The following is a 25069-nucleotide window of genomic DNA, read 5'->3' as shown; positions in this document are numbered from 1 at the left end:
CTTAGAGAGTGCCAATAAACATTTAATAGCATTATCACATGCAGCATTTTTTCACCAAGCACTTGTCAAATAATGTAGCTGTGTGGCGCATGACCAAAGACAAACACCCACGAAGTCTACAACTTGGCCGAACATTCGACCAGAAACTAATGCTAATGCAGCTCTGCTTACCTATGAGCTTTGAAGAGACAGGGCTTACACCACAAGCTAACCATTAAGCCATAACCTCAGCAATTACAAAAATCATTTTTCCCCATAAATTAATACTGAAAGACTGCAAAACAACAACTAATCCCCTTAAATAACCCCTGTGAGGCCTCAACCACTGACAGTTTGTTCATCACTCGCTGCTCCTCTTCTCAGATCTTGAGTAATGGGGTGGGCTTTTTTTTTCTTTATAAAGATGTTATTTATGACAGCGGTCCAAGCGATGTAGGACAGCTCCCCCTGGTTCATCTGGCGTCCGTGATTAATGAGCCACGGCGCTCTTTTTTTTCCTCTCTCAAAGACACCCAAAGTCAATGAAGTCTGCAGGGACACGCTCTGGTTAGCTCGCGGTGAACTCCAAGTCAGGGAAAGGTCGCTGATTGGGAAACCGAGAAACTGCAACAGAAATAGTTCAACGATTGAAAAATCATCAGAGTTCTTGCTTTGGCTGATCGGGCACAGATCTTTTAACCATTTAAAATCAAAGGAGTTTAATGTTTCTTTAAACACTCCATTAAAATCAGTAGAGTTCTTGTTTCAGTGCCAAAAGATCCCACAAAGTGAAGACCTCCACCTCACCCTCCCATTTCCAAAGAGGTAAGACACACAACTCTCATCTATGGAAGCTTTAATGTTGATGAATCAAACACTGTTGATTATGTTCAGAATTGAAATGTTTATTATTTACAGTTCACCAGACGTAATTAGCATGATCTTTGCCGACCTGCTGTTGGAAGCTTGTATGTACAGAATCGTAAGAGAATATCACCTTTGACCTGCTGATGGAAGCATTAATGTTTATTATGTCCACGATCAGAAATACCGGTTGTCTCCGGTGACGAGATGTTGGACGACATAATGAGTCACAGCACAGGATGCACAAAGTCCAAACAAGTAGCGTACAGTTTACAGTAGAAAAGAAAAGGCGATTGAGCCATCTAGTGTTCAGAAGCAATATTGTCATTGAAAATGTTCACAGTCCACATTCACACACAAAAATGTCGCTCTACTCTAGCTGCACCATCAGAAACACTGTCAATGGCTTTTCGTCACATTCTGTACATTTAAGGACCGTGCCAGTGTTTGTATTGATCATGATTACACCTTTCATGATTACCTTCCAGATACCTGCCTGCTTCATAGACCACCAGCTTAAAGGTAAGTGAGGCAAAGCCAAATGATTGTCTGTCATAAATCTCATGCAACGCAGTTAAGCAGCTTTTAAGCCTTGTTATTTCAAGTAAATACAAAAATGAAATAACATGTTAATCATGGCAATATGATACATTCTATATTGTACAATCGATCACCAATACTGCAATTATGCCAACCTTGATTACTCACTTGCCACAATTTTACGTTAGTGCTTTGGGCGAGAGGGAGGGTACTCCCATCAAGTTTCCTATTTAAAAGATAAAATGCATTCTCTGTAGGGTTTGAGTCTGGAGATTGACTTGAACTAGAAAATGGCTGGTTGTTTGTCATTTATGGTGTCGAAAACACTGGCACGGTCCATATTGGAACTCAGTCATTCGTTATGAGCCTGTTAAGAAGAGCCCTTTTTTTGTTGACGTCGTTGCATGTTTACCAGCTTTACATGAATTAGCTGTTAGCGGCGATGCTAATTGTTCTTAATTGAGCACCCTGATAGATAATTTACCGATAATTTAGGATGCGAAAACACATGCTGATCGCCCGTCTTTGTTTGGCCTTGTTGGGAAGGAAGGCATCCACCAATCAGTCACAATTTTATTCTGGTGTCCCGTGGCACAGCCAATGAGGTCTCGATCAAACCACCACCTGCGAGTGATGTGTGTGTTTTACATGTCCAATGTCGTTTGTTTCCTCCCCTCGGCGGCCATTTTGGGAATCAGCCTGGATGGCGTCGTCGATCCAGCTGCGGAAGCGGCTGACGCGCGTGTACAGTGCCGGAGTAGAGGGGTCCTCGCAGCCGTAGGCCCCCGCGACCACCCCAGTCAGCACCCATCGGCCGGCCTCGCCCTGACAGAGCAGGCCGCCTCCGGAGTTGCCACGGCAGCTGTCACCGGTGCCATGGAGCAGACTGGTGTCCGGGGGGCTGCCAGCGCACACGGTGCCGTGGCTGGAAAAGCTGTCGCCGTGACGCTTCTTGCATTGCCACGACGACATGATGGGAACCCACGACGCCAGGACAGAGTCTAGGACACAAAATGTTCGGTTCAAAAGTAAGCTTCAACATTAGCTTTCAGTGTTAGCTACTGCTTGCCTTCAATGTTGGAATTTAATTGTGCAACCCACCCGGTGTGCTCCATCGTGTGGTCACCATGACAACACAGGCACCCGGCATGCTGCTGTGGTCGTCATCAGGCAGACACGCGGCATTGACGTGGGGGTCAAACGTGAAGCAGTGACCCTTCTGGGCACCGGGCAGCTTGAGCAAGGCCAGGTCGTGACCTCCACTCTGACCTTTGAACTTCTTGTGGACCACAATACGCTCCGGGGCCAAGGTCCGATCAGATGCCCCTACCCGTATAATGTACTTGGACGGCTCCGTTCCAAACCTGATGGAGGGTCATGTATGTTAGATGCTCATCACTGATATTTGTAGTTAATGCTCTGGTGTTTACATATGTGTGTGTTACCTGGCGAAACAGGTGGCGGACGTGAGCGCCCAGCACGAGCCAATCAGAGTGGCGCTGCAGAGAGGGCCGCCGTCTTGACTTTGAGACTGAAGCCACACAGACGCCTGCCAAGGCCATGACGTCCTGCAATAAGAGGTTAGCATGATATCAAAATATCTGTTGGTGTATATTATTTAATATGTTTTCTATTTTTTATTTTTTTTTTCCCAATCCAGGATTTTTTTGGGGTATTTTTTCCAAATGTAGCTGAATAAGGAACATTTGTGAAACATGTAGTGACCCAATAGATCCACCAGATGAAGCCATGGTTTAAAAACTGCAAACTCAAATGGAATAGCTCCAACCTGAGCATGTTTCCGTCTCCCTCTTGGGTCTTGGTCTCACTGGCCTCCTCTTGAAGCTTCCTCGCACCGCAGCTGTCTTCCAAGTGGCGGACTTGAGCCATTGAGTCGTGCACTGAAGCAGCGGAGGCGTCACACTTGACCCCCGCTGCTTGCCCCCGCCTACAACCCATGATGTTCAGGCCCAGCGAGGGACACTCGCCCAGGAACTCCTCCTTGCCGGTGCATCTCACTTGGTCCAGGTGGACCGGTCCTTTACCCTGGCCGAAGCCCCCAGCTGCCAGACCTCCGCCACTAGAGAAAAAGGAAGACCCGTACGGGTTAGCTTCAAATCTGAAGTTAGCCTCCAATGTTAGCTGCTAATGCAACCCTACCATGGAAAACTAAGACTCAGAGGTTATGTTGGAAGCTAACATCAAAAGCTAAAGCTGAAACTAGCAGCTGCAGTATTGCTAGTCACCTGTGGCCTAGCTGCCTGCACACTACGGCAGCATTTAGGTCATTCCACCCTGAGTCACAAATGATCCCCCAGTCACCATGAAGATAGACTTCCACCCGCCCCTCCTTTCTGGTGAGGCCCCCGGCAAGACGCAGCAGCGGACCTGACAACATTGGGGAAAAAAATATGAGCTTCTATTGCAGTGGGGAAAGAAGGCTACAACTACAAGAGGGTTAGTAAATATTTTGTTTGAATTTTTTATTGCTAGCTTATATCGACATGCCATATGCTCTTCCGCAGCCAGCCTCACCTGTAGATGGTGCGACGACGGGCACGTCGTTGGTCTCGTCTTCAGGCTTCCCTCTGCAGCGCACGCCGACGTCCTCGGCGTGGGAGCAGTCGGTGTGACCCCAGATGCCGTGATTGCAGTCCAACAGGGACGTCTCTGAGCCGGTACAGTGGACGTCATCCAGCAGGATGAGACCAGCGCCCTCACCGAACGTCCCGCCCGACATCACCTCAGCGTGACCCCTTCGAGGAGAGAGAAGGGATGGTGAACTCCTTGAAATATAGATAACTGTAGAAAAAGATTGACCTGGCAAATAATTTACACTAATAGTGTCTAGCCAACCCTAATATTCACATATGTGTACAAATACCTGTATCCAAGTTGTCCACACACCACCTGGGCGTGCTGTTGCGTCCAGTGGTCGTCACACACCGTCCCCCAGTCCCCGTTGTGGCGCACCTCTACGCGGCCCTCCCAGGGGTCGTCGCCTCCCACCAGACGCACCACCCCATCTGAAATTGTTACAATCAAAAATTGATCATTTTTTAACCTACATTCCTGTATACTGTTTTCATCTATGGGCCATCGCTCTGAGGACAATGTAACCTGAGATTTTGTGTGTGCGTTGTTAAGCAGCCAGTCTATCACGAGAGCTGTTCTTTGCTTGGTAATGATTTATTGATGTGCAGAGGGTATAAATAGAAACTTTTAAAGCTGAGCGTATGCATTGTGCGTGGGTGTGTGCGTCATGCCTGTGTACGGGCTGCAGGAGACTCCGGCGTCCTCCATGTGGTCGCAGTTGTGCTGCTCCCAGTGTCCATGTGGACACTCATCCAGGAACAGTTCGTTTCCCGTGCACTTGACGGCGTCCAGCAGGATGGGACCTGAACCCTGACCAAAGTGAGCCCATGACCACGCCTTGGCCACGCCGCTAAAGCGCACACACATACACACCAAAAAATTGTTGAGCCTTCACTGGGTAGGTTTTGAGTAGATTAGATACTTTTACCGATTTTTGGCATGGTTGTAATCCTAGTGAGTGAATTGGCAGCACCCACCTGAAGCCCAGCTGTCGGCACACCACCTCCGCGTCTCTGTCATCCCATTGGTCGTCACAGACGGAGCCCCACCTCCCGCTGTGGAACACCTCCACGCGTCCTTCAAAGTCTTCGTCACCTCCAACCAGTCGTAGCGGAGGTCCGCTGCCTGCCAAATGACACGGTGTACATCGTTATAGTTAAGGTTAGTATTTTGCGTGACCAACCATTGAGACAAACTAGTGAGCTCATTGATGATGATGAAATTATTTGCCTGTGTGTAGGTGAGTGTGTGAGAGAATTTTGCTATCTGACCTTCAGGAGGGGCACACAAGACAGCCGCCTCGTTTCCATGGTTACAGTCCCCTGTGACGAACGTCCTGCTCCTGCAGGCGCTTACGCTGTTCTCGTCGCCGCGGCAACCCAGACGCTCATAGTGGAAGAGGCCAGAACCTGAGGCCAACTGAGAGTGCCGCAATGTCGTGCCAATGTCGCTGCCCGGACCAAAAAAAAACGCCCCGGTGAGTCTGACATCCCTGATGTGGACGTGACAAGATGGAAGCATCCTACCTTAAGCCCACCTGCCTGCAGACCACGCTCGCATCCCGGTCGGTCCAGTGAGAGTCACACACCGCTCCCCACTGGCCGTTCAGATACACTTCAACACGCCCACTGTTGGACGACGAGCCACCGACAAGCCTGGTGGCACCTAGTGGATGAGAATGATGGAAGGTATGTAAACATCAGACATTTACAACCTTCAATGAACCATTGTTGTTTGCTAACATCAGAAACGTTTCATACCCTGGTGACAATCGCAGTAGGCCCATCCGATGGCGCCCGAGTTCTGCCGGAAAAAGCACCAGGGGTTGGACTCACGATCCGGGTTCCGGCAGTAGCTGTGTTCGCCCAGACCACGGCCCGGGTACTGCACCACGTAGTCGGGGAACTCGGTCCACCTGAGGCACGGGGCACCCGAGTCCGTCTGGGACACGGTGCCGTTGTAGTAACCCAATTCGGTGAAACCCTCAGAGCAGGACAGAGGGACTGGGGGGGATGACAACATGAAAATTGACATTTAATGGATTCTTCTCCAAGTAGACCACTATTGGCTATTAGTCTTCCTTTCATGCGACATTGCATTTCGGTGTTCTTTTTTTGTTTGTTCTGCAGCCAGACTGCATCGAAACTGTGATTAATGGCGTTTGTCTTATCACACTCACACACACACACAGACACAAGTTAGCAGAAGAGGAAGCAAGTGAATCAGAGAGAAACAAGGAAAGAAAGAACCAAAAGCGAAGATCAATAGACGGTACGCAAACAGGAGGAGACAATGAATCGTTCTCGGCTTGCAAAGTTAATGAGGATTGAATGAACAACTCCACGAAAGGGGAAGGCGTTGCGATTGTTTGGTATTGTCGCACAGTCACGTAGCTTGTATTTTCAGCAGCAGCTTGTGTCCCGCTAGAATTCGACTGTTTACGTATCACTCGACTATCTTGCACTTCATCATTAATTCATGTCAGGCTGCTCCTCTAACAAAGTACAATGTGAGTGCAACTTTTAAATGGTTCTCGGACTCTTAAGAGTGATTTTTTTAATACATCCTAAAACTAATGTATTTTTAAAAAGAGGAAAAAACACAATTACCAGACCTAAATCTTCCACCTCCCCCATCCTGCAAAACACACACATTCTCGCTCTCCATCATCGCCACGACAACAGCCCTCTCCTCATCGCCATGGGAACACTCAGCCTCCCTGCTCGTATAATCCATTTCCCCGCCACAAAGCACATTTGACACGCTCCACACTTGCTGTATTAACGGGGAGTCTTTAGCTCAAGGCGAGGGGGTGCATTTGATTTGGGTTGGGTGTTTATCCACCACCCGAAACCACACACCACAATGTGTATTAATGGCTTCACTCGCAAATACCTGCAGGTGTACATTAAACTGAGTGTGAAAGCGTTTACGAGCTTCTCTCCCTACCCCCATCACAGACCACCACCCCCTTCGAGATGCGGCTCACCCCCCTCCTCCAAGAGAAGAGAGAAATTAAAAAATGGTGGAAGGCTTCCAGCTGGAGGGGAAGGAGAAAGAAGAGCAGCCTCCTTGAGTCCAAACAATGCAAGAATAGGAAATGGCGGCAAGGTGAATTGAGGGGGAATGGAGATCATCATCCGTGCGGTTACGTACCTGAGTTCTGGACCTCGTTTAAGTACGTGTCGTCAGCTACCACCTGAACACACACACACGACAATAAATTAGAGCAAAAATAGTCCAGTTTCTAATTTTCATCTTGCATTTTATGTGTTTTTCATTATGATGTTGATGATGTTCCGATTTGATAAACACGCATACCAGCACAGCTATAATAGCATGAGAGCAGGAACTTGTGACCCATGCTGGTGAGAACACGGATGGCAATATCGCCAATCATGTCAATCACACGCCTCCGCTACCAACCTAATGTGCTCAGATGCACTTGCACCTGCTACCTCCACACACACACACACACACACACACATACACATGCAAGCACCTGATTCAATTTAAGGTCCCAGAAGGGACGCAGAGTAATAGTAAAAAAATATATATATATAAAAAATATATTTATAATTTGATTTTGAATGGCTAATAGAAATATTGTATTCCTTCTCTGTATTTTAAAAACATTATACATTTATACTCAAAATATGTATCTTAAAAACATATTTTTTTATTGAATTCAACTTCGGCCTAAAAAAATAAACTGAATAAAAATCATATTCACAAGGAAGTCTATTGAAATGAAACACATTCCCAAAGAGTCAAACTAATGTGTGTTTATTTGTAGAAACATCTTGAGCGGGTTGTTGTTGTCTTCATTAGCGACACCGTGGAAATCTACCCGACTGCCGTCTTCTATTTGGTGAGTATCATTAATTTCCCGCACCATGTTCTCTGCTAATGATTACACACACACGCACTTGTACAGCACCAGCACCAAAGCGAAAATGAATATTATCTCCCGATTAATTGACTCCTTGATCGTTTGCTAATGTCGTCTCAAGTAAATTCAAACATTTTGTAGCCCCGGGGTGAAAATCTGCAGCTTGACTTGTCTCATTCCCAACCTGTCGTGATTTCACACAGATGGGGTCGACCGGGGGAAGGAAGAAGGAGGAGGAAGAGATGGAGGATCTCCAACTGGGAGCGTTCAAAAGCATAAATGTGACCTTAATTGGACCATGTGGAGAAACCACGGTGAGAAAATACTGTAGCATGGAAAAAATATTTAAATAGAAGAAAAAGACAGTTACCACGGCACCACACAGACGTGTGTGGCACATTTAAAGTCAATAAAAGCAACCATTTTTGTGTTCACACCCACAGCAGCGCAAACTACTCTTAGTTTGATATGCTAGTTTTGAATCAAAATCAATTTTACTGCCATCGTCAGTGAAAGTTGCAACCCCACTTAGGATTTTTAGATCAATCCATGAGCTAGTTTTCCTCTTTTCCTTCCTCCCCTCTATTGGTTTGTCACAGAACACGGATCATCATGCTCCTCATCCTCAATCGACATACGTACTGGACGTACACATATAATAAGAGGGCTCGATCGTACCTGAGCGTGCAGCGGGGAGGGCAGCCCCAGGCAGGCAGCCCCAATCAGGAACAAAAACGGGCGGCTGCTCGTAGACATCGTTTCCCGCCTTGCGTGGCCGCCTCCGCGTCCGTCGCTGGCAGACAACAACACGCCAAGTGACGTGTGACGACGACGACGTGAAGGATGCTGGTGGCGGTGGAGAGCTCTAGACCGAGCAGAGGGTGCGGCACCAGAAGGAGATGCAAGAGTGCACGCGCACACACATCCAATCTGGATGGGAATAGTGTTGAGCTCTGCAGAAAGCACCCTCTCCCCCTTACATCGCTCGCTCCCTCCCCTTGTGTGTGAATGAGGGTGGGGGGTTCGGACTAGTCTATAAAAAATAAATTATTAACCTGAATATATTTGCATTCATTACACCAAAGTGAGTAAGTTAAAAGGGGGTGAGCTTTAATGCTTTTCTGAATGGGTCACACTGATAGGAACTCATTCATGAATGGTATGTGGTGAAGCATAAATCATGTGCGTACAGAAATTTAATTCAATGGTCACAGAAATATGAATTTGTTGTACATTTCCCATGTATCGTTGCATTTTCGAATATTTGCAGTCGTTGCAAGAATATTGTTTTTATGTTTGTGACCTTGTTTTGTCTTTTTAGATGACGCCTGTGCAATCAAATGATCAACTTCTTCCTGCTGTTCCTTCCTTCAGGTGGCTAGTAGGTCAAAAACTCATCCATATTCAGAAGCCACATCTTTGTTGTTCCTTTTTCTTATCTCTCTTTCTGCATGCCGCGATGCCTTCGAGCTGTGAGCTTAACTCAACTCATCCGTTTCACACATTTTGCTTGTACCCACTCGCTGCAGGCTGGGAGATTAACTTTTGTGATTTTCTTTTTAAGTTTCATAGGGATTTTTTCCCCCCTGCCAATGCAAACAAGCGCATTGGCAAACCCAAATTGTTTCAACTTCCATGCTCTGATTATCTCGCCTGGGTGCCATTTAGTATATTTTTCATGTTAGCAGTTATTATGCTAATATACAGCAAGATAACAGTTTGGGTAAAGGAAACACTACGGCAGATTTTACTTACTATCTCTAATGTGGATTGATAAAATGATAACATGCTAATGGCTTAAACTGCTAACATATACAGCAACAAGATAGCAACCCATGTGTGTTTAGATTAGTCTCTTTCATGTTTTCAGGTCATACCCCACCCAAAAAAAGAAGCTGGTTGCCACGACAACATGCCAGCCTCCCTTCAAACTGAGCCTGTACTGTATATCTCCAACAAAATCTATAAATGTGTCATAAATTAGTTTGTTGCACACACACACACACTGTGTTGACGCTCGAGGCCTTTTTATCGCCAATCCAGTTACACGCTCCTTGTCCCGTGATGCTTGTTGCCACGGCAACCGGCATGGCGACGCAGCAAATTCTGCCGTAACCGTCAATGTCGGTGAGAGGAACAATGTGAGTGTGAGAGGTACACATTGTGACACACACACACACAAGATGTGCTACCCCTCGCTGTGCTCTGTGATGTTTCAATTTTCTTCCCTGGTGTTTATCGGACTTCCTCTCCCTTGAAGATACATCAGATAGCATTCTCTCTCTGTCACACACATACACACACAAATGTATCAAATAAAGAGTGCCTGTCGGTGACTTTGTCGTTTTGAGTGGAAACAAGAGGGCGTTCGCAGATCAGTAATGTGCTTTCTCTCACTATCCCCTCTCATGTGTCTCAAAGCACAGATGGAGGAGGACAGAAGATGGATGGAGGACTGACAAATGGGTGCTGGCGTCCAAAGCGGCATGTTGTTGATTATTTTCACATTCAAAGCATGATTAAGGTTTGAACACTGTTTGTAATGAATTATAAACACACAAGGTCACTGATGGCGTAGTGGTCCATTGGCCTGACTTTTGTGCAGGCAGAGTGGCTTCAGTTCCAGCACAGTGACAGGGTGAGTGTGAATGGATTGTCCATCTCTATATGTGCCATGTGATTGACTGATGACCACTCTGAGGTGTCGTCTGCCTTTCGCCTGAAGTCAGCTGGGGCAGGCTCCAACTATCGACTACAAGGTGTAGAAAAAAATGAAATGTAGATTAAACCAAATTTTTAGACAATTCTCCCCTTTCATATAAAATGGATAAAGTGATGTATGTCTCGCCATAGATTTAATTGACTGCATTTTGAAGTATGTATGTACAGCTTGATTTGCTGCTTCAGCATCTATTCCTTTGTCATTGTAGCAGCGCCCTCCTGTGGACAAACAGACTTAGTGCACAGTTAATGATGCACCTACATGACTGCAGTTGCCGGCGACCTGAACGTTAAGTTTATCTATTGGCACTGCAATACCGGAAAATAAAGCCAAACCTTCAGCGTAAAAGCAAATGCTAATAATATGGATACACCTTTTTTAAAAAAACTCATGATATACGTCAATAAAGATGTAAGTATTGTAATAATACTGTTGTGGATACTAAGTCGGGCCTACAAGTTTTGCTTTTAAACATATTTGAAGTGATTTACCATGCCTGTTTAAGCGGTTTGTATTATAAACTTTTAATTTGAAGTCGCCTAACAAGACGCGCTAGTTCTTGACACAAATTATTTTTATCGTTATCCGGTGATGTTCGGACAACCGTGCACCGGCTGCAGCGAGCCGGAATAGCGAGTCGCCACCCTAAAATCATCATCATTAAAAAAAAAAGAAGTCCCGCTTTCGCCATGCTATTTCGGAGAAGTAATTGACACGAAACGAAGTCTATTTTTTTTTTTTTGTAATCGTAGGCGTCCGCCGAGATGTTAACGGACATGAGCGTGGAAGAGGAGTTCGAGTTGAAGGAGGAAGAACCCTGGTACGACAAGCATGACCTCGAACACGGTAACCTTTTGCAACCTTTATATAATTAACTCACTTAATCACGCCTGCACAAATGGATCTCATTTCATTTGTCACCTTTTTAATTTAATGCTTTTATTATGCAATGTGGATGCTTTTGCTTGACTTCAGCATGGTTTTATCTGAAAAGATCTACTGGAGGAGAAATGACACCTCAACCATGCTTTTTTTGTTTATTAGTTATTTGACTATAATTTAATTTGAGGAACGCTTAGTTTTGTGCCAATGGGCCTAATTAGGTCCTGCACATTAGTACTAGTGGGTCAGTGGATCACATTTGTGTCTGTATTGATGTCCAAACATTAGGTGTCCATATTGTTTGTGATCAAATTGTAACAGTGTCCACATCCATGTTTTGTTTTGGTTTACGTGTGGCATAGCGTCTCAATCTGATATCGAGCCATCCCCCTGGGCCCAATCGCTGTCTGTATCTAAGCGTGTTTTCCCTCCCATAGACCTCCAGCTGGCTGCAGAGCTGGGCAAGTCGCTGCTGGAAAGGAACCACGAGCTGGAGCAGGGACTCCAGCAGATGTACTCCACCAATCAGGAGCAAGTGCAAGAGATCGAGGTAAGACCCCCTAGAGAGACCCTGATTACGTTGCGTCGACAACAAGAGCAGATGATCCACCTCCCTGTTTGAAGGCGGAAGTGAATATTTAGCGGCATGTTTGGACTGGTGTGGATTACTTTAATGTCCTTAAATCGGCTTTGTCTGAGTGAAGAGGCCTTTTCCACGCTGACATGTTCAAGTAATCCACGTCCTAACAGTTGACGTCAAAGCGCACACAGTGTTGGTGCTTCTTGAGCTTGTGTTGTTGGCTGAGTGAAGGCAATGTCCCTAATTGCTATCTGATAAGATAAAAGTTTATCCGTCCTCTGTACTGCTAATGCTCAGTCGACGCGTTTTGTCAATAATCTTAATCGCTTAAATATTTTTATGTACCTAATGACCTGGAACCTTATATTGTCTTTGTTTTTTTGTTTTTATTATTTCAATCTGTGTGTGGCTTTTCCCCCCCCATTACTTTATTTATTTATTTATTTATTTATTTTTGTTCAAGTTGTGTTTTTGCTAAATCCTGCATCCAAAACTAGACACACAGTAGTTTTGTGTCTTTTTATGGCAATTTATTTTTTCTGGTTTTGTTGTTGCCGTGCAGTACCTGGCAAAGCAGGTGGAGCTCCTGCGGCAGGTGAACGACCAGCACGCCAAAGTGTACGAGCAGCTGGACGTGGCGTCTCGCGAGCTGGAGCATAGCAACCGCAAGCTAACTCAGGACGACCGCAGTGCCCAGCACAAGATCCGCGGGTTCGAGCACAATGCAACACAATGCCATCTTTTGTTGGATTTAAAAGGAGAGCTCAAATCAGATTTATAATTTCAAACGATTGATGAGAAAGTGTCCTAAGTGTCTTTTGTCAACGCAGGCTGATGGAAACAGTAGAAGTGTTGCAGACGCGCGTGGACGAGCTGCAGCGGCAGGTTGACGACATGAAACTGGGACCCTCGCAGCTGGCCCAGGGGGGCCGGCGGAGGTGGCCCGGCGCCCAGAGTCTGGAGGAACTGCAAAAACTCAGGTTTGATCATGCTCGCCTGTGACTGACCTGTTGGAAGTCCACTGTGTCAGCGTGTCTGGCTAATTCTCTGTGAGTGTAATCAGGGGCTAAAAGAAGCCAGGTCACGCTGAAAGACACGGACTATGGAAAAGTGGATGTTTGTTTGTTTTCTAAAATACATAGAAAACAAACTTGGTTTGGCATAATTTGGGAATTTCAAATGGGTGCCAGACACATTGGAATAACACTGGAAAAAAGCGACGTGAATGCTTTGCGGTTGCACTCTCAATGTTACGTCAGCAGCTTATCGCCTCCTGCTTGTCAGGACATGGGAGATAAAACTTAAATACGATGGTTGTTATGCTGTATAATATGGAAAATGGTGTTACCTCAAGAGTGCAAAGTGCTTGCTTCATCATCTCCCTTCCCTGGACTTTCACTTTCAGCTTCCAAACCAAGTTCCTATCATTTCTTTGTTTGATTAGTACACATTTGAGATTTTGAACCAAATGTAGCTCAGTAATAGAACCACAAGATAAAAGAGCGAGCCTACTTTTAGATAAGATATTAAAATATTTTTGTAATTTTCAATTATTGCACATTTGAGATATATATAAAACTTCAACTTAAAAGTCTTGTTAATATTAATATTTTTGTATTGTGATTTTCAGCCTGTCCTATTAGTTACAAAAGATTTTTGTAAAAAGGATATTTTTTTTTTAGATGTTTTTATCTGTGTATTTAGTAATGCTCTGTGCTTTGCTCTTCGACAATGGTGCAGGCAGTGTGACGGTGATCCGGAAGAACCTCGTCTTAGTGTTGAGGGGCACGACGGTGTGCAGCAGTGGCACGAAGAGCAGCAGACGTCGCTGCGCCGCTCACTACGCAGCCTCCAGGCCCAGTACGCAGGAGAACGCGCCCGGCGGGAGGAGGCGGAGCGTGAGGCCGGGCTACTGAGCCGGGAGAGAGCCGTACTCGAGCGGCAGCTGGCTGGCATGGAGACGTGCAGGGTACATCAGAGTCACGTTTAAATTTTATGCATGGATGGATATGGATATGTATGCCTTTCTCACTCGGTTTGTGTTTGTGCACGCAGATGCGAGTGTCTGAGTTGGAGCGAGAGGCCGAGGAACTTCGCCACCTCTGGAAGTCGGAATCCTTTTCCCGCCTGAACGTGGCGTACGCTCTCCCAGAGGAGGAGGAGGCGGAAGAGGAGCGTGACGGGGAAGCCAGTGGGCCGTTCCTCCGAAGCCAGCGACCCCTCAAGCGATGGGCAAGCGAGCGTCTCCTCAAGACCAAACACAGCGCCGACCTCGCAGGTGAGCACGAGTGCTGGTGCGCCCAGAGGGCCGGGAAAGCGGAACGTGGCGGTATCTCGCTGCTCAACGAGGTGGACGCGCAGTACAGCGCCTTGCAGGTCAAATATGAGAAGCTGCTCAGGCGCTTTGGATTACAGCAACATCAAGAAGAAGAAGAGCACGAGCAGCTAAGTCACAAGACTGTCCAGACAGTGGACTACAACGGCAGCTTTCACCAGCCTGAGTACAAGGAACTATTCCGAGAGATTTTTGCTCGCATCCAGAAGACCAAAGAGGACCTGGAGAAAAGGGCCAGGCCACCTTGCACCTGATGCAATATGCTGAAGCACTTGCTAGGGAAAGGGGGCAGGTAGGTGGGGTGCAGTTGAGTGAAGTCTTCTAGTCTTCAGCACATTGGACACTCTATGAATTCCAATGGAAACCTTTATTTATTGCCGTTTCATTTGGCTCAGGGGATCTGGCCTAAATGTAAACTGCTATATTATTCCTGCTATTTTTTTTGTTGTTCCACAACATACAGTTGAGCACCGTGTCTTTGTCAATGACTCCATGGTTGCCTTTCTCCAGGCTCCTTTTTTTGACATATGCAAAGTAACAGTTGCTCCATGGAGCGAGCAACTTAAGTTAGAAACTGCTTTTTTAGATGAGCTGTTTACACCGAGTTTGTTATTGGAACCAGTGCATGTCGGTAAAGACTTTTTTTTTTTACATTGCTTAGTGTCATGATATCTAATTGAGCATATTTACTGAATCGGTGTCGCATTAAAAAAATAAAATTAAAAAATGACCAATTAATTACCTTTAGCCACTGCAGTACCCTTTTCAAGATAGGTGTGGTTCATGACGTGACCAAGTATATCATGAATTACACAGGCTGCGTCTCTTTTGGTCATTGAATATTCTGTTTGGATGCAGACGTTAAACATTGAAAAATGACTGGTTATTAGAGTTACGTTATAAGCACCAAAATATAAATATCACTTAATTTTATTGTTTGTAAAGGAGGAAAACTCAATCCACAGATTCATTTTTAATTTTAATCCTTAAACAAAAATGGAAAAACGGCTCTATTTGCTTGGAATTCCCAAAAATTGTCACCGCCTGCATTTTACATACTGACCAGAAGATGGCGAAAGCGCGGTGTCGGAAGACAGTTCTGTAATAATACGATATGATGCCGTAATTTATGGCACGGTATGTGCTTTTATTCTGTGCCCTGAAAGCAAACATTTCCAGGTTAAACCAACGCAGTTATCATAAGAAGCCGCCGGGTGGCGCCAGTGTGCAAAATGCTGTTTACTCAGCAGGTGGAGAAGGTTGCCTTGGATTAGGGAAGTGACGTCAGGCACTCAGGTGAATTGATGACCGGTGTGCACAAGAGGAGTCATCAAGTACTGGCGAAGCAAGATGGCGGGCGGCAGCGCGGCATTCTCTCAGGTAAGCGGGCACACGAGCAAATGTTTGTCGTCCGTTGTCGTTTTTCACGACGTCTTTTTGCTTGTTGCAGGATTTTCGCCCTTGGAGGACGCAGGAGCGTTTGAGGTTTGAGCATAGCACGTCACAATTCACTTTCTTTTGCTTCATTCAGCACGGTACTTGGGTTCTTTTGCCGCTAGTATTTATTTTATTTTTTCCCTCATGCTAGCTAGCGCGTTTGCATTCTTGCATTTTAAGAACTATAAAAGTTTTGTTTGAATGTTTCACAAATTATCTTATGAAGTTAACTGTGCAAGCAAAACGTTTTTTCACTCCCTTATATGAAAAAGGCCTACAGCATTTGAGTGTTCCATTTTGCCAATTCATGTGTTTTTTGTCAAATCCTTGACGCTCCAAAGCCCTTCCGCCCCAAATAAAGCCATAAGTAAATGCATAAATACATTAACCATTAAAAAATACATAAATGAATAAATGCATAGATAAATAAATACATGAAAACACCAATAAATATATACCCAAAATAGATTCCTCCCTGCCGGTTGGTACATGGCCAATACAAACTTTTGCGAGCACTCCGGTGTCCGGTCGGAAGGGATGCATCATTTTTCGGACCCCAAAACTCAACTCGTGGACTGCAAACTTGGATCATCTGTCTACTGTGAGGTAAGTTAAGTGCAGAAAAAAAGTATGTCCCTCCTTATTCCCCTCCTTATTCTGTATGTCATGGCCCCTCTAGTTAGTATCTGTAATTAAATAAGTTTAAAAAAACATGTCGAGTTTAAAATGGCATTACTGATTATTTCAGTTTTTATTATACAGATGAAAATACGTCCCTCCTAATTCTGTATGTAATGGTAGTAATGGCCACTCTAGTTAGTATCTGTAATTGAATAAATATTAACGTGCTGAGTTAATGTTATTTCATATGATTTCAGTTTATTTTATTGTTTTTGTAGACTTGGAAATGAACACGCAGTGCTTCTACCCAAAGTCAGCAGCAATGGCCCTCTAAACCAGGGCTGCTGGTGTGGGCACTGATGGGCAAGGTCACAGTGAGAATGGGAACGGTGATGAGAAACGGGCTCCGCAACAGGTGAAAATAAGTTTGTCGAGTTGAAGCTTGTGTGTGACATTTAGAAACCTAATACGTGTGCAAAAGATGTTCCCAGCACAGGCTTAATGGCGCATGTGTGTTTTGCAGGCTGGAAGAGGAGCCAAAGTGGATGTGGATAAAGGACTAGTTTTGAAGGCTGGAAGAGGAGCCAAAGGGGATGTGGAAATGGAACACTTTTGCAGACTGGCATAGGAGCCAAAGGGGATCTGGAAAGGGAACAGTTCTACTCCAAGTCAAGAATCAAGCAGGATGCCAGCGTGGAAATGTCATGTGTGACCAGGAGGGGGCAGTGTTTTGCTGTGGTTGCCTTTGGTTATGGGTGCACGCTGGAAAGGTTGCCTTGAAATGAGAGCAGGTGTTTGGGGGGTCTGATGGTTGGACTTGCTTAAGAGGTGCGCTGTAGTTGTGGTTGAGGTTGTGGCTTGTCTGGATCCAGAGCAGCTTTGTCTTGTGCGAGGATCGCGGTTGAAAGCCGGCCGGCGCATTGGAGGCTTTGGGGGAGGCCCTTTGAGACTTGACTGTGATTTGGGGCAATAGAAATGAGCTTGACTTGACTCGGTCCGTCACACCGATCGACACAACCAAATCCTTGTCGTGTTTTACCCCTTTTATGTTTCAGGTTTTGTGCAGGAACCAGCTTGGGTACCACAAGCAGAAGCCCAATCTTGCTATAAGAGCAGCGTTGTCTTGTGCTAGGATTGCCATTGACGGTGCATTGTAACCTTTGGGGGAGGACGGTGTCACGTTGATGGACACAAACAAAACTTTGATGTGGAGCCGAATGTCTAATTTTGCAATATGACTTGTTGACCATTGTAACATTTTGTCTTTTCTAACCTACCACTGTTGTATTTGCATTCTTTATTCTCCCTATGGTGTAGGGTGATGTTGGAGCGAGCCGGTTAACAAGCTGCTGGAAACACAGAATTTTGACGCGGAGCCGAATGTCCAATTTTGCAATATGACTAACTGTAACATTTTGTCTTTTTCCTAATCTACTACCACTGCCGTACTTTCATTCGTTGTTCTCCCCTCAGTGTAGGGCGGCGTTGGAGGGAGCCGGTCCACAAGGTGATGGAAACACAAACAAAAGTTTAATGTGAAGGATGTCCAATTTTACAATCTGACTTGTAACATTTTGTCGTTTTCTAACCTACCACTGTCGTACTTGCGTTCTTGTTCTCCCCTCGGTGTAGGGCGGCGTTGGAGCGAGCTGGTCCAAATGTCCAATTTTGCAATGTAATTTGTAACATTTTGTCATTTTCTAACCTACCACTGTCATACTTGCGTTCTTTGTTCTCCCCTCAGTGTAGGGCAGCGTTGGAGCGAGCTGGTCCCGAATGTCCAATTTTGCAATGTCATTTGTAACATTTTTGTCTTTTTCTAACCTACTACCACTGTCACACTCGTGTTCTTTGTTCTCCCCTCAGTGTAGGGCAGCGTTGGAACGAGCTGGTCCCGAATGTCCAATTTTGCAATGTAATTTGTAACATTTTGTGTTTTTCTAACCTACCACTGTGGTACTTGGTTCTTTGTTCTCCCCTCAGTGTAGGACTGCGTGGGAGTGAGGAACCACCGCTCAAGACATAATGATGCGAGCAGCACACAGCTCTTAGCCTGCCTTAGATCTGCCTTTTGCAGGCTGAATGCAAAAGGGGGACGCACGGCCTGACCCGGCGACGGTAACAAAGAGTAGCTAGCCGCTGTGATCTAGTAAGCAAGTGACCTCCAACTTTGGTTGCTCTTTGAGTTTGACATTGTGTCTGTGTGCAGATGGTGACCGGGACATGACACAATCTGATCCGAGGTGGACCGCTTTCCCGGCTGGTCGGGTGGCATCACTCCGCAGCCAGGTTCTGAGGGAGACCCGCTTCCCTGGAGACGTCGACCTGCGCAGCTTCAATGCGTGAAATGGAGTTTTTTTTCTTCAATTCACACCAGTGGTGTCCGAATGTTTGTTTGAGGGCCTCCTACTGAAACCAATTCAAAATTCTTTGACAAAAATTCATTAGATTCTAATAAATTGAGATTTTTCTATTGTTAAAATGTTGTGCTACCGCTACAAAACGGTGTGTTAATTTTGAAAGTCAATCATGAGGTGTCTTGATAAATCTGACACCGCAAAAATGAGGCTAAACTACTGTGAGTGAAATTTTGAACAGAGGATTTGACTTGTAAACAGCGTATCTTAATATTCTGACGCCCTTACTCAGTCGAATTTTGGCGCTCCCCTAGTGGCCCGTGTCCAATGGCCTTTTGTCACAGAGCCCCCATGCCGCAGTCTGGACACCAATGGTGAAGTGTGTGTGTGTGTGTGTGTAGGGCTGCACGTGTATTGGAAAACTGCCATATGGTGGTATACGTTATTGGCATGAAAAGAAGTCACTGATCCAAGTTAACATCTAACTGATCTCATTCAGTTCAAATAGTTCATATCCATCCCAAGTTTTTGCATAACTTTGCACAATGCAATAGTCTGGCCCAATCGTGCCATACCACTGATTTTCCAATATGTTGTGCAGCCTTGATTGAGTGCAAACGCACAGCGACGGCGCAAGCGAGACTTTGGTGCTTGTGTCTTGCAAGGTGGAAGAGAAGCTGCACAAAACGAAGAGCCAGCAGACAGAGGCCATAAGACCCGGGATTGGCGAGTGGGGCGGCCGCAAAGGACGAAATCACCTCAAGAAAAGCAGTCGCCATGATGCATGACTGGCCAAGACGGGCCAGAGGTGACATGGCAATCAAATATTCAAGGATAGTGTACACACTTCTTTTTTTAATCGCATTTCCTTATTTGTCTGTCGCAGGGCTCGCTCGCGTGGCGTTGGAGGGACGGGAGCAGTTCCTCAAATGAAGATGAGTACCATCTGCTAGTCAGTATGTCTACAGAAGTGAACCGCATGCAACTGAGTGCTGTCTGTCTTTTTGCAGTTGTGCGAGGAAGAGGATGAGTCCAACGACCCTTCAGCAGACCGTCGCCTTGCCGAGCGGCCTACATGAGGCGGGTGCAAATGCGGCGAGGGCGAAGCAGCCACCATTTAGGGAGTATGACTTTGTTGTTCCCTTCCGCACTTGCTTTCCTTCCCTCCCTCCACTTTTTCACTGGGTGTGCACACTGTCTGCATGATGCCTCTTTCTTCTCAGTGCTGTCATTGTGCAATATTGTTTTAAAGTGTTTTTTTTTTTTAAATACATGGAGTGAACTGTAAAGTTTATACTGTATTAAATTGTGAACTGAATTCAAGTGGTCCATTTTCAACATTGGCATGTAAAGTCTATCCATGCATATTTTGAGTTAAATGACAACATACAAACTGTAATACTTTGAAACATTCTCTATAAGGCAATTGAAAAATTAGTCTCAAACAAGTCAAAATAAGTAATATGAAACCTGCAGTGTCAGGCATTTCTTTTTAGAGTGTAAAGAAATGCTGTATGCTTTCAAAATTGTTGACAAAAGCCAAGTAGCCTGACAGAGATAAATGCAAATGACAAGCTGTTGAGTAAGCATCAAACCGGACTGCGTTGCGACCAATGAAATTAATCTTTGGCAAACCTTTTAGCAACCCTGCCATAAAATGGCCACTGAATTCAAAATCTTGCTCAATGTAGGTGCATTTCTTTTTGTACGAGTCTGAACCTTTGTTTTTGCGGTTGAATCGTCGTGGGTGATTTTGTGAATAAAGTTGACTGTCTTGTTCCTGTGGGTGGCCTTTGAAAATAAAACCAACTTTGTCGTGTCAGTCATTCATGATGCAGTTGATTCTGCATCTCTTGGAACTTAAACTTATTACATGTTTTGTTGCAGGTGTTGAAGTCTTCGTTTGCAGTCTGACTACAACGGCCTGTTGCTATACACTGGAGACGGAAGCTAAAGTAAAATTTTAAACCTAACATGCAACTTCTAGGATGTTAGCCTTCAATTCAAAGTACTTGTTACATGTTGCTTAACAACACTGCCAACTTTGGTACCAGTCCTGCATAATACCATCCAGTTAAACGTTAAACCATCACAAATGTGAGTGAAGGCCACACCGCAACCTGCTTAGGTGGTATGCAAGTGGGCCAGAAAGCTACTCAATACCGGCATCTTTATTAAATTGTCCTTTTCAGACAGGTTAGAGGAATTCCAAGTGCTGCCATCTAGTGGCGGCAAATTTGCCCCGTCTGACGCACCATTACTATGCGAAAATACTTCATTTTTAACTTTAAACAACATGGGTAAAAATAATAGGTGCCCTAATTGGGCGGCTGGGTTAATGCGACCTATCTTTCGTAATTTGTTTTACCCAAAAGAGTATAACAACACATAAATACTGCCGCTGTCTCTCCAATGTGCATGTGTGTAAAACGTACAAAATAATTTGCATCATTTATAGACCACATGCTAAAAATATGACCTTCATGCAGCTGGTCTTGTAATCCACAGCTTGGTAAAGTGCTTCCGGTTGAGCATGGCCGTCCGTACTCGAACCCGAGTCTGCGGTTTGATCTCCCGCCCTGTCGCGCACCAAACAGCGCGTCCATCAGTGATTTAAATATATATATATATATACATATACACACACACACACACACACACACACACACACACACACACATACATACATACATACACATCCACCTATGACATGTCCTCAGCACTAACGTTTTGTGCCGGTACGTACACTATATGAAGTAAATGACGGGATTGTTTTCACCTCATTTAATATGCATCAACCATACGAGTTGGTGTTTTAGAAAAGCCTAAACTAGTAAGTCACAAAAAAGTTTTAAAAAAAAAAAAACTTGCTAAAATTCTAAAAAGTTAATTGTCCTTTTCTATTGAGAGAAGCGTCCAATGAAATGTGGTTAATTCGGTTGGGGGAGAGAGATGTGATTAGCGTTAGTACATGCATGGTTAGTGGTATGGTCGGTCAGTACAGCGTTTGGATAGAGCAGTGCATGGGTTAGTGCATTCATGGTTATCACACGACAGAACATTTCGCGGCGGCGGGGAGTCGAACCCTGGGTCTCAGGTGTTCTAGCGCAGCGATCGAGCCACTCGCCCATCGTGGCGAGCTCGGCGGTCACCCCGCTTTTTCCTCGAGTCATTCTTATCCGTTCAGTATTTCGTTCCGCGCGCGTTGGGTAAGTACAAAAGAGTGCAAACGGCCGAGAGCTGCCAGGTCGACATAGCCGTGTGGTCTATGACACGGCCTCTTGCCCCGAAAGAACCTGGTTCGATCCCAGGCCTCAGCTCATGCTTGGCGGTGCTTTTGCAATTGGAACCTCGCTCACGATAACAGTACGCATATGCAAATAACATTGCATATGCAAGTATTTATGTGTAAATACACGAGGTGGCCCCGCCCCCGAGTGGGCGGAGCCACCCAACGGGCCACGCCCACTGGCCACGCCCCTGGAAGGCGCTACAAGCCCCGCCCCTGGGAGGCGCTACAAGCCCCGCCCCCTACCCTAGCGTAATTAAAAATGAGTAGAAATCTAGTCGTGTAGGGGGCGGGGCGAAGCCCCGCCCCCTACACGACTAGATTTCTACTCATTTTTAATATAAATGATAATATAAATATATATATATATATATATATATACAATATATATATATATATATATACAATATATATATATATATATATATATATATATATATATATATATATATATACAATATATATATATATATATATATATATATATATATATATATATATATACAATACAATACACATACATATACAATATATATATATATATATATATATATATATATATATATATATATATATATATATATATATATATATATATATATATATATATATATACAATACAATACACATACATATATATACATACAGTATATATATATATATATATATATATATATATATATATATATATATATATATATATATATATATATATATATATATATATATATATATATACAGTATATATATATATACTGTATATATATATATATACAGTATATATATATATACAGTATATATATATATACAGTATATATATATATACAGTATATATATATATATATATACATATATATATATACTGTATATATATATATATATACTGTATATATATATATATATATATATATATATTTATATTATATATATAATATAATTCGCCCCGCCCCCTACACTACTAGATTTCTACTCATTTTTAATTACGCTAGGGTAGGGGGCGGGGCTTGTAGCGCCTCCCAGGGGCGGGGCTTGTAGCGCCTCCCAGGGGCGGGGCTTGTAGCACCTCCCAGGGGCGTGGCCAGTGGGCGTGGCCCGTTGGGTGGCTCCGCCCACTCGGGGCGGGGCCACCTCGTGTATTTACACATAAATACTTGCATATGCAATGTTATTTGCATATGCGTACTGTTATCGTGAGCGAGGTTCCAATTGCAAAAGCACCGCCAAGCATGTGCTAAGGCCTGGGATCGAACCAGGTTCTTTCGGGGTAAGAGGCCGTGTCATAGACCACACGGCTATGTCGACCTGGCAGCTCTCGGCCGTTTGCACTCTTTTGTACTTACACAACGCGCGCGGAACGAAATACTGAACGGATAAGAATGACTCGAGGAAAAAGCGGGGTGACCGCCGAGCTCGCCACGATGGGCGAGTGGCTCGATCGCTGCGCTAGAACACCTGAGATCCAGGGTTCGACTCCCCGCCGCCGTGAAATGTTCTGTCGTGTGATAACCATGAATGCACTAACCCATGCACTGCTCTATCCACACGCTGTACTGACCGACCATACCACTAACCATGCATGTACTAACGCTAATCACATCTCTCTCCCTCAACCGAATTAACCACATTTCATTGGACGCTTCTCTCAATAGAAAAGGACAATTAACTTTTTAGAATTTTAGCAAGTTTTTTTTTTTTTAAACTTTTTTGTGACTTACTAGTTTAGGCTTTTCTAAAACATCGACTCGTATGGTTGATGCATATTAAATGAGGTGAAAACAATCCCGTCATTTACTTCATATAGTGTACGTACCGGCACAAAACGTTAGTGCTGAGGACATGTCATAGGTGGATGTGTGTATGTATGTGTGTGTGTGTGTGTGTGTGTGTGTGTGTGTGTGTATATATATTTTTTTTTTTTTTTAAATCACTGATGGACGCGCGGTTTGTGCGCGACAGGGCGGGAGGTCAAACCGCAGACTCGGGTTCGTGTACGGACGGCCATGCTCAACCGGAAGCACTTTACCAAGCTGTGGACTACAAGACCAGCTGCATGAACGTCATATTTCTAGCATTTGGTCTATAAATGATGCAAATTTTGTACGTTTTACACACATGCACATTGGAGAGACAGCAGCAGTATTTATGTGGTATGATTGCTTAGGGCAAAACAAACTACGAAAGATGGGTCGCATTAACCCAGCCGCCCAATTAGGGCACCTATTAGTTTTAATCATGTTTAAAGTTAAAAATTATCGCATACAGTTAAATGGTGCGGATAAATTTACCGCCACTAGATGGCAGCACTTGGAATTCATCTAACCTGTCTGAAAAGGATAATTTAATAAAGACGCCGGTATTGAGTAGCTCTCTGGCTCACTTACATACCACCTAAGCAGGTTGCGGTGTGGCCTTTACTCACATTTATGCAGGCTTAATGTTGAACTGGGTAATATTACGCAGTTCTGGTACCAAGGTTGGCAGTGTTAAGCAACATGCAACGAATGCTTTGAATTGAAGACCAAAATCCTAGAAGTTGCATGTAATGTTTAAAATTTTACTTTAGCATCCCTCTCCACTGCATAGCAACAGGTCTTTCTCAGACAGACTGCATATGAAGACATCAAGACCTGTAACAAAACATGCAATAAGTTTGAGTTTCACAACATGCATCAACTGAGGCCCATCGTGAATGACTGCTGACACCAAAGTTGACTTTTTCTTTTTTTCCACAAAGACCACCCACAGGAACAAAACACACCAAAGTCAACTTTATTCACACACTGACCCACATGACTGAACCGAAAAAGAAAAAGTTCAGACAAAATAAAGGCTTTTACTCTTACAAAAAAACGCACCAACATGGAGCAAGATTCTGAATTCAGTGGTCATTTTACAGCAGGGTTGCAAAAAGGTTTGCCAAAGATTAATTTCATTGGTCGCAACGCAGTCTGGTTTGATGCTTACTCAACAGCTTGT

General features: G+C 44.5%; 2 protein-coding genes and 1 long non-coding RNA gene across 13 annotated transcripts; 2 read left to right on the top strand and 1 right to left on the bottom strand.

Annotated features, from left to right (window-relative positions):
* The first annotated feature begins 280 nt into the window (after positions 1-280).
* LOC148382598 (cerebellar degeneration-related protein 2-like) lies at positions 281-15116 on the top strand. 6 transcript variants are annotated; one of them, XM_088360697.1, is made up of 24 exons: positions 281-804; positions 1332-1365; positions 2082-2411; positions 2523-2762; positions 2841-2963; positions 3044-3840; positions 3909-4876; positions 4949-5139; positions 5256-5455; positions 5526-5666; positions 5756-5859; positions 6939-7156; positions 7775-7849; positions 8074-8184; positions 9192-9809; positions 9914-10011; positions 10297-10394; positions 10476-10508; positions 11345-11438; positions 11912-12024; positions 12617-12765; positions 12885-13034; positions 13795-14023; positions 14110-15116. In XM_088360697.1, the coding sequence occupies exons 17-24, from the start codon at positions 10314-10316 to the stop codon at positions 14641-14643; spliced, it is 1383 nt and encodes a 460-aa protein (XP_088216823.1). In that variant the 5' UTR covers positions 281-804; positions 1332-1365; positions 2082-2411; positions 2523-2762; positions 2841-2963; positions 3044-3840; positions 3909-4876; positions 4949-5139; positions 5256-5455; positions 5526-5666; positions 5756-5859; positions 6939-7156; positions 7775-7849; positions 8074-8184; positions 9192-9809; positions 9914-10011; positions 10297-10313; the 3' UTR covers positions 14644-15116. The 6 variants fall into 6 exon arrangements, with proteins under 6 accessions (XP_088216823.1, XP_088216819.1, XP_088216822.1 ...); XM_088360693.1 differs by lacking the exon at positions 9914-10011 and having other exon boundaries at positions 9192-9251; positions 10292-10394; XM_088360696.1 differs by having other exon boundaries at positions 9192-10011.
* On the bottom strand, positions 864-8849 carry LOC148382599 (neurotrypsin). Its single transcript, XM_088360674.1, has 14 exons — positions 8549-8849; positions 7135-7177; positions 5739-5981; positions 5505-5643; positions 5250-5428; positions 4956-5103; positions 4650-4828; positions 4268-4409; positions 3919-4139; positions 3630-3771; positions 3173-3463; positions 2829-2951; positions 2485-2747; positions 864-2384 (listed from the first exon to the last, which is right to left on the bottom strand). The coding sequence occupies exons 1-14, from the start codon at positions 8624-8626 to the stop codon at positions 1996-1998; spliced, it is 2580 nt and encodes an 859-aa protein (XP_088216800.1). The 5' UTR covers positions 8627-8849; the 3' UTR covers positions 864-1995.
* A 135-nt stretch (positions 15117-15251) lies between the features above and the next one.
* Positions 15252-21474, top strand: LOC148382597 (uncharacterized). 6 transcript variants are annotated; one of them, XR_015854165.1, is made up of 6 exons: positions 15252-15769; positions 15840-16862; positions 16971-18565; positions 18657-19612; positions 19691-19928; positions 20692-21474. It is a non-coding gene; the product is annotated as an uncharacterized LOC148382597 (long non-coding RNA). The 6 variants fall into 6 exon arrangements; XR_015854163.1 differs by lacking the exon at positions 20692-21474 and having other exon boundaries at positions 15840-15874; positions 16294-16862; positions 19691-20612; XR_015854162.1 differs by lacking the exon at positions 20692-21474 and having other exon boundaries at positions 15840-16432; positions 16726-16862; positions 19691-20612.
* Positions 21475-25069: the final 3595 nt, after the last annotated feature.

This window comes from Syngnathus floridae, chromosome 18, assembly GCF_059516105.1.
Source record: "Syngnathus floridae isolate MCC-2025c chromosome 18, RoL_Sflo_1.0, whole genome shotgun sequence".
NCBI lineage: Eukaryota > Metazoa > Chordata > Actinopteri > Syngnathiformes > Syngnathidae > Syngnathus > Syngnathus floridae.
Note: the sequence above shows the minus strand (reverse complement) of the source record. Positions and strands in the feature narration are given on the sequence as shown.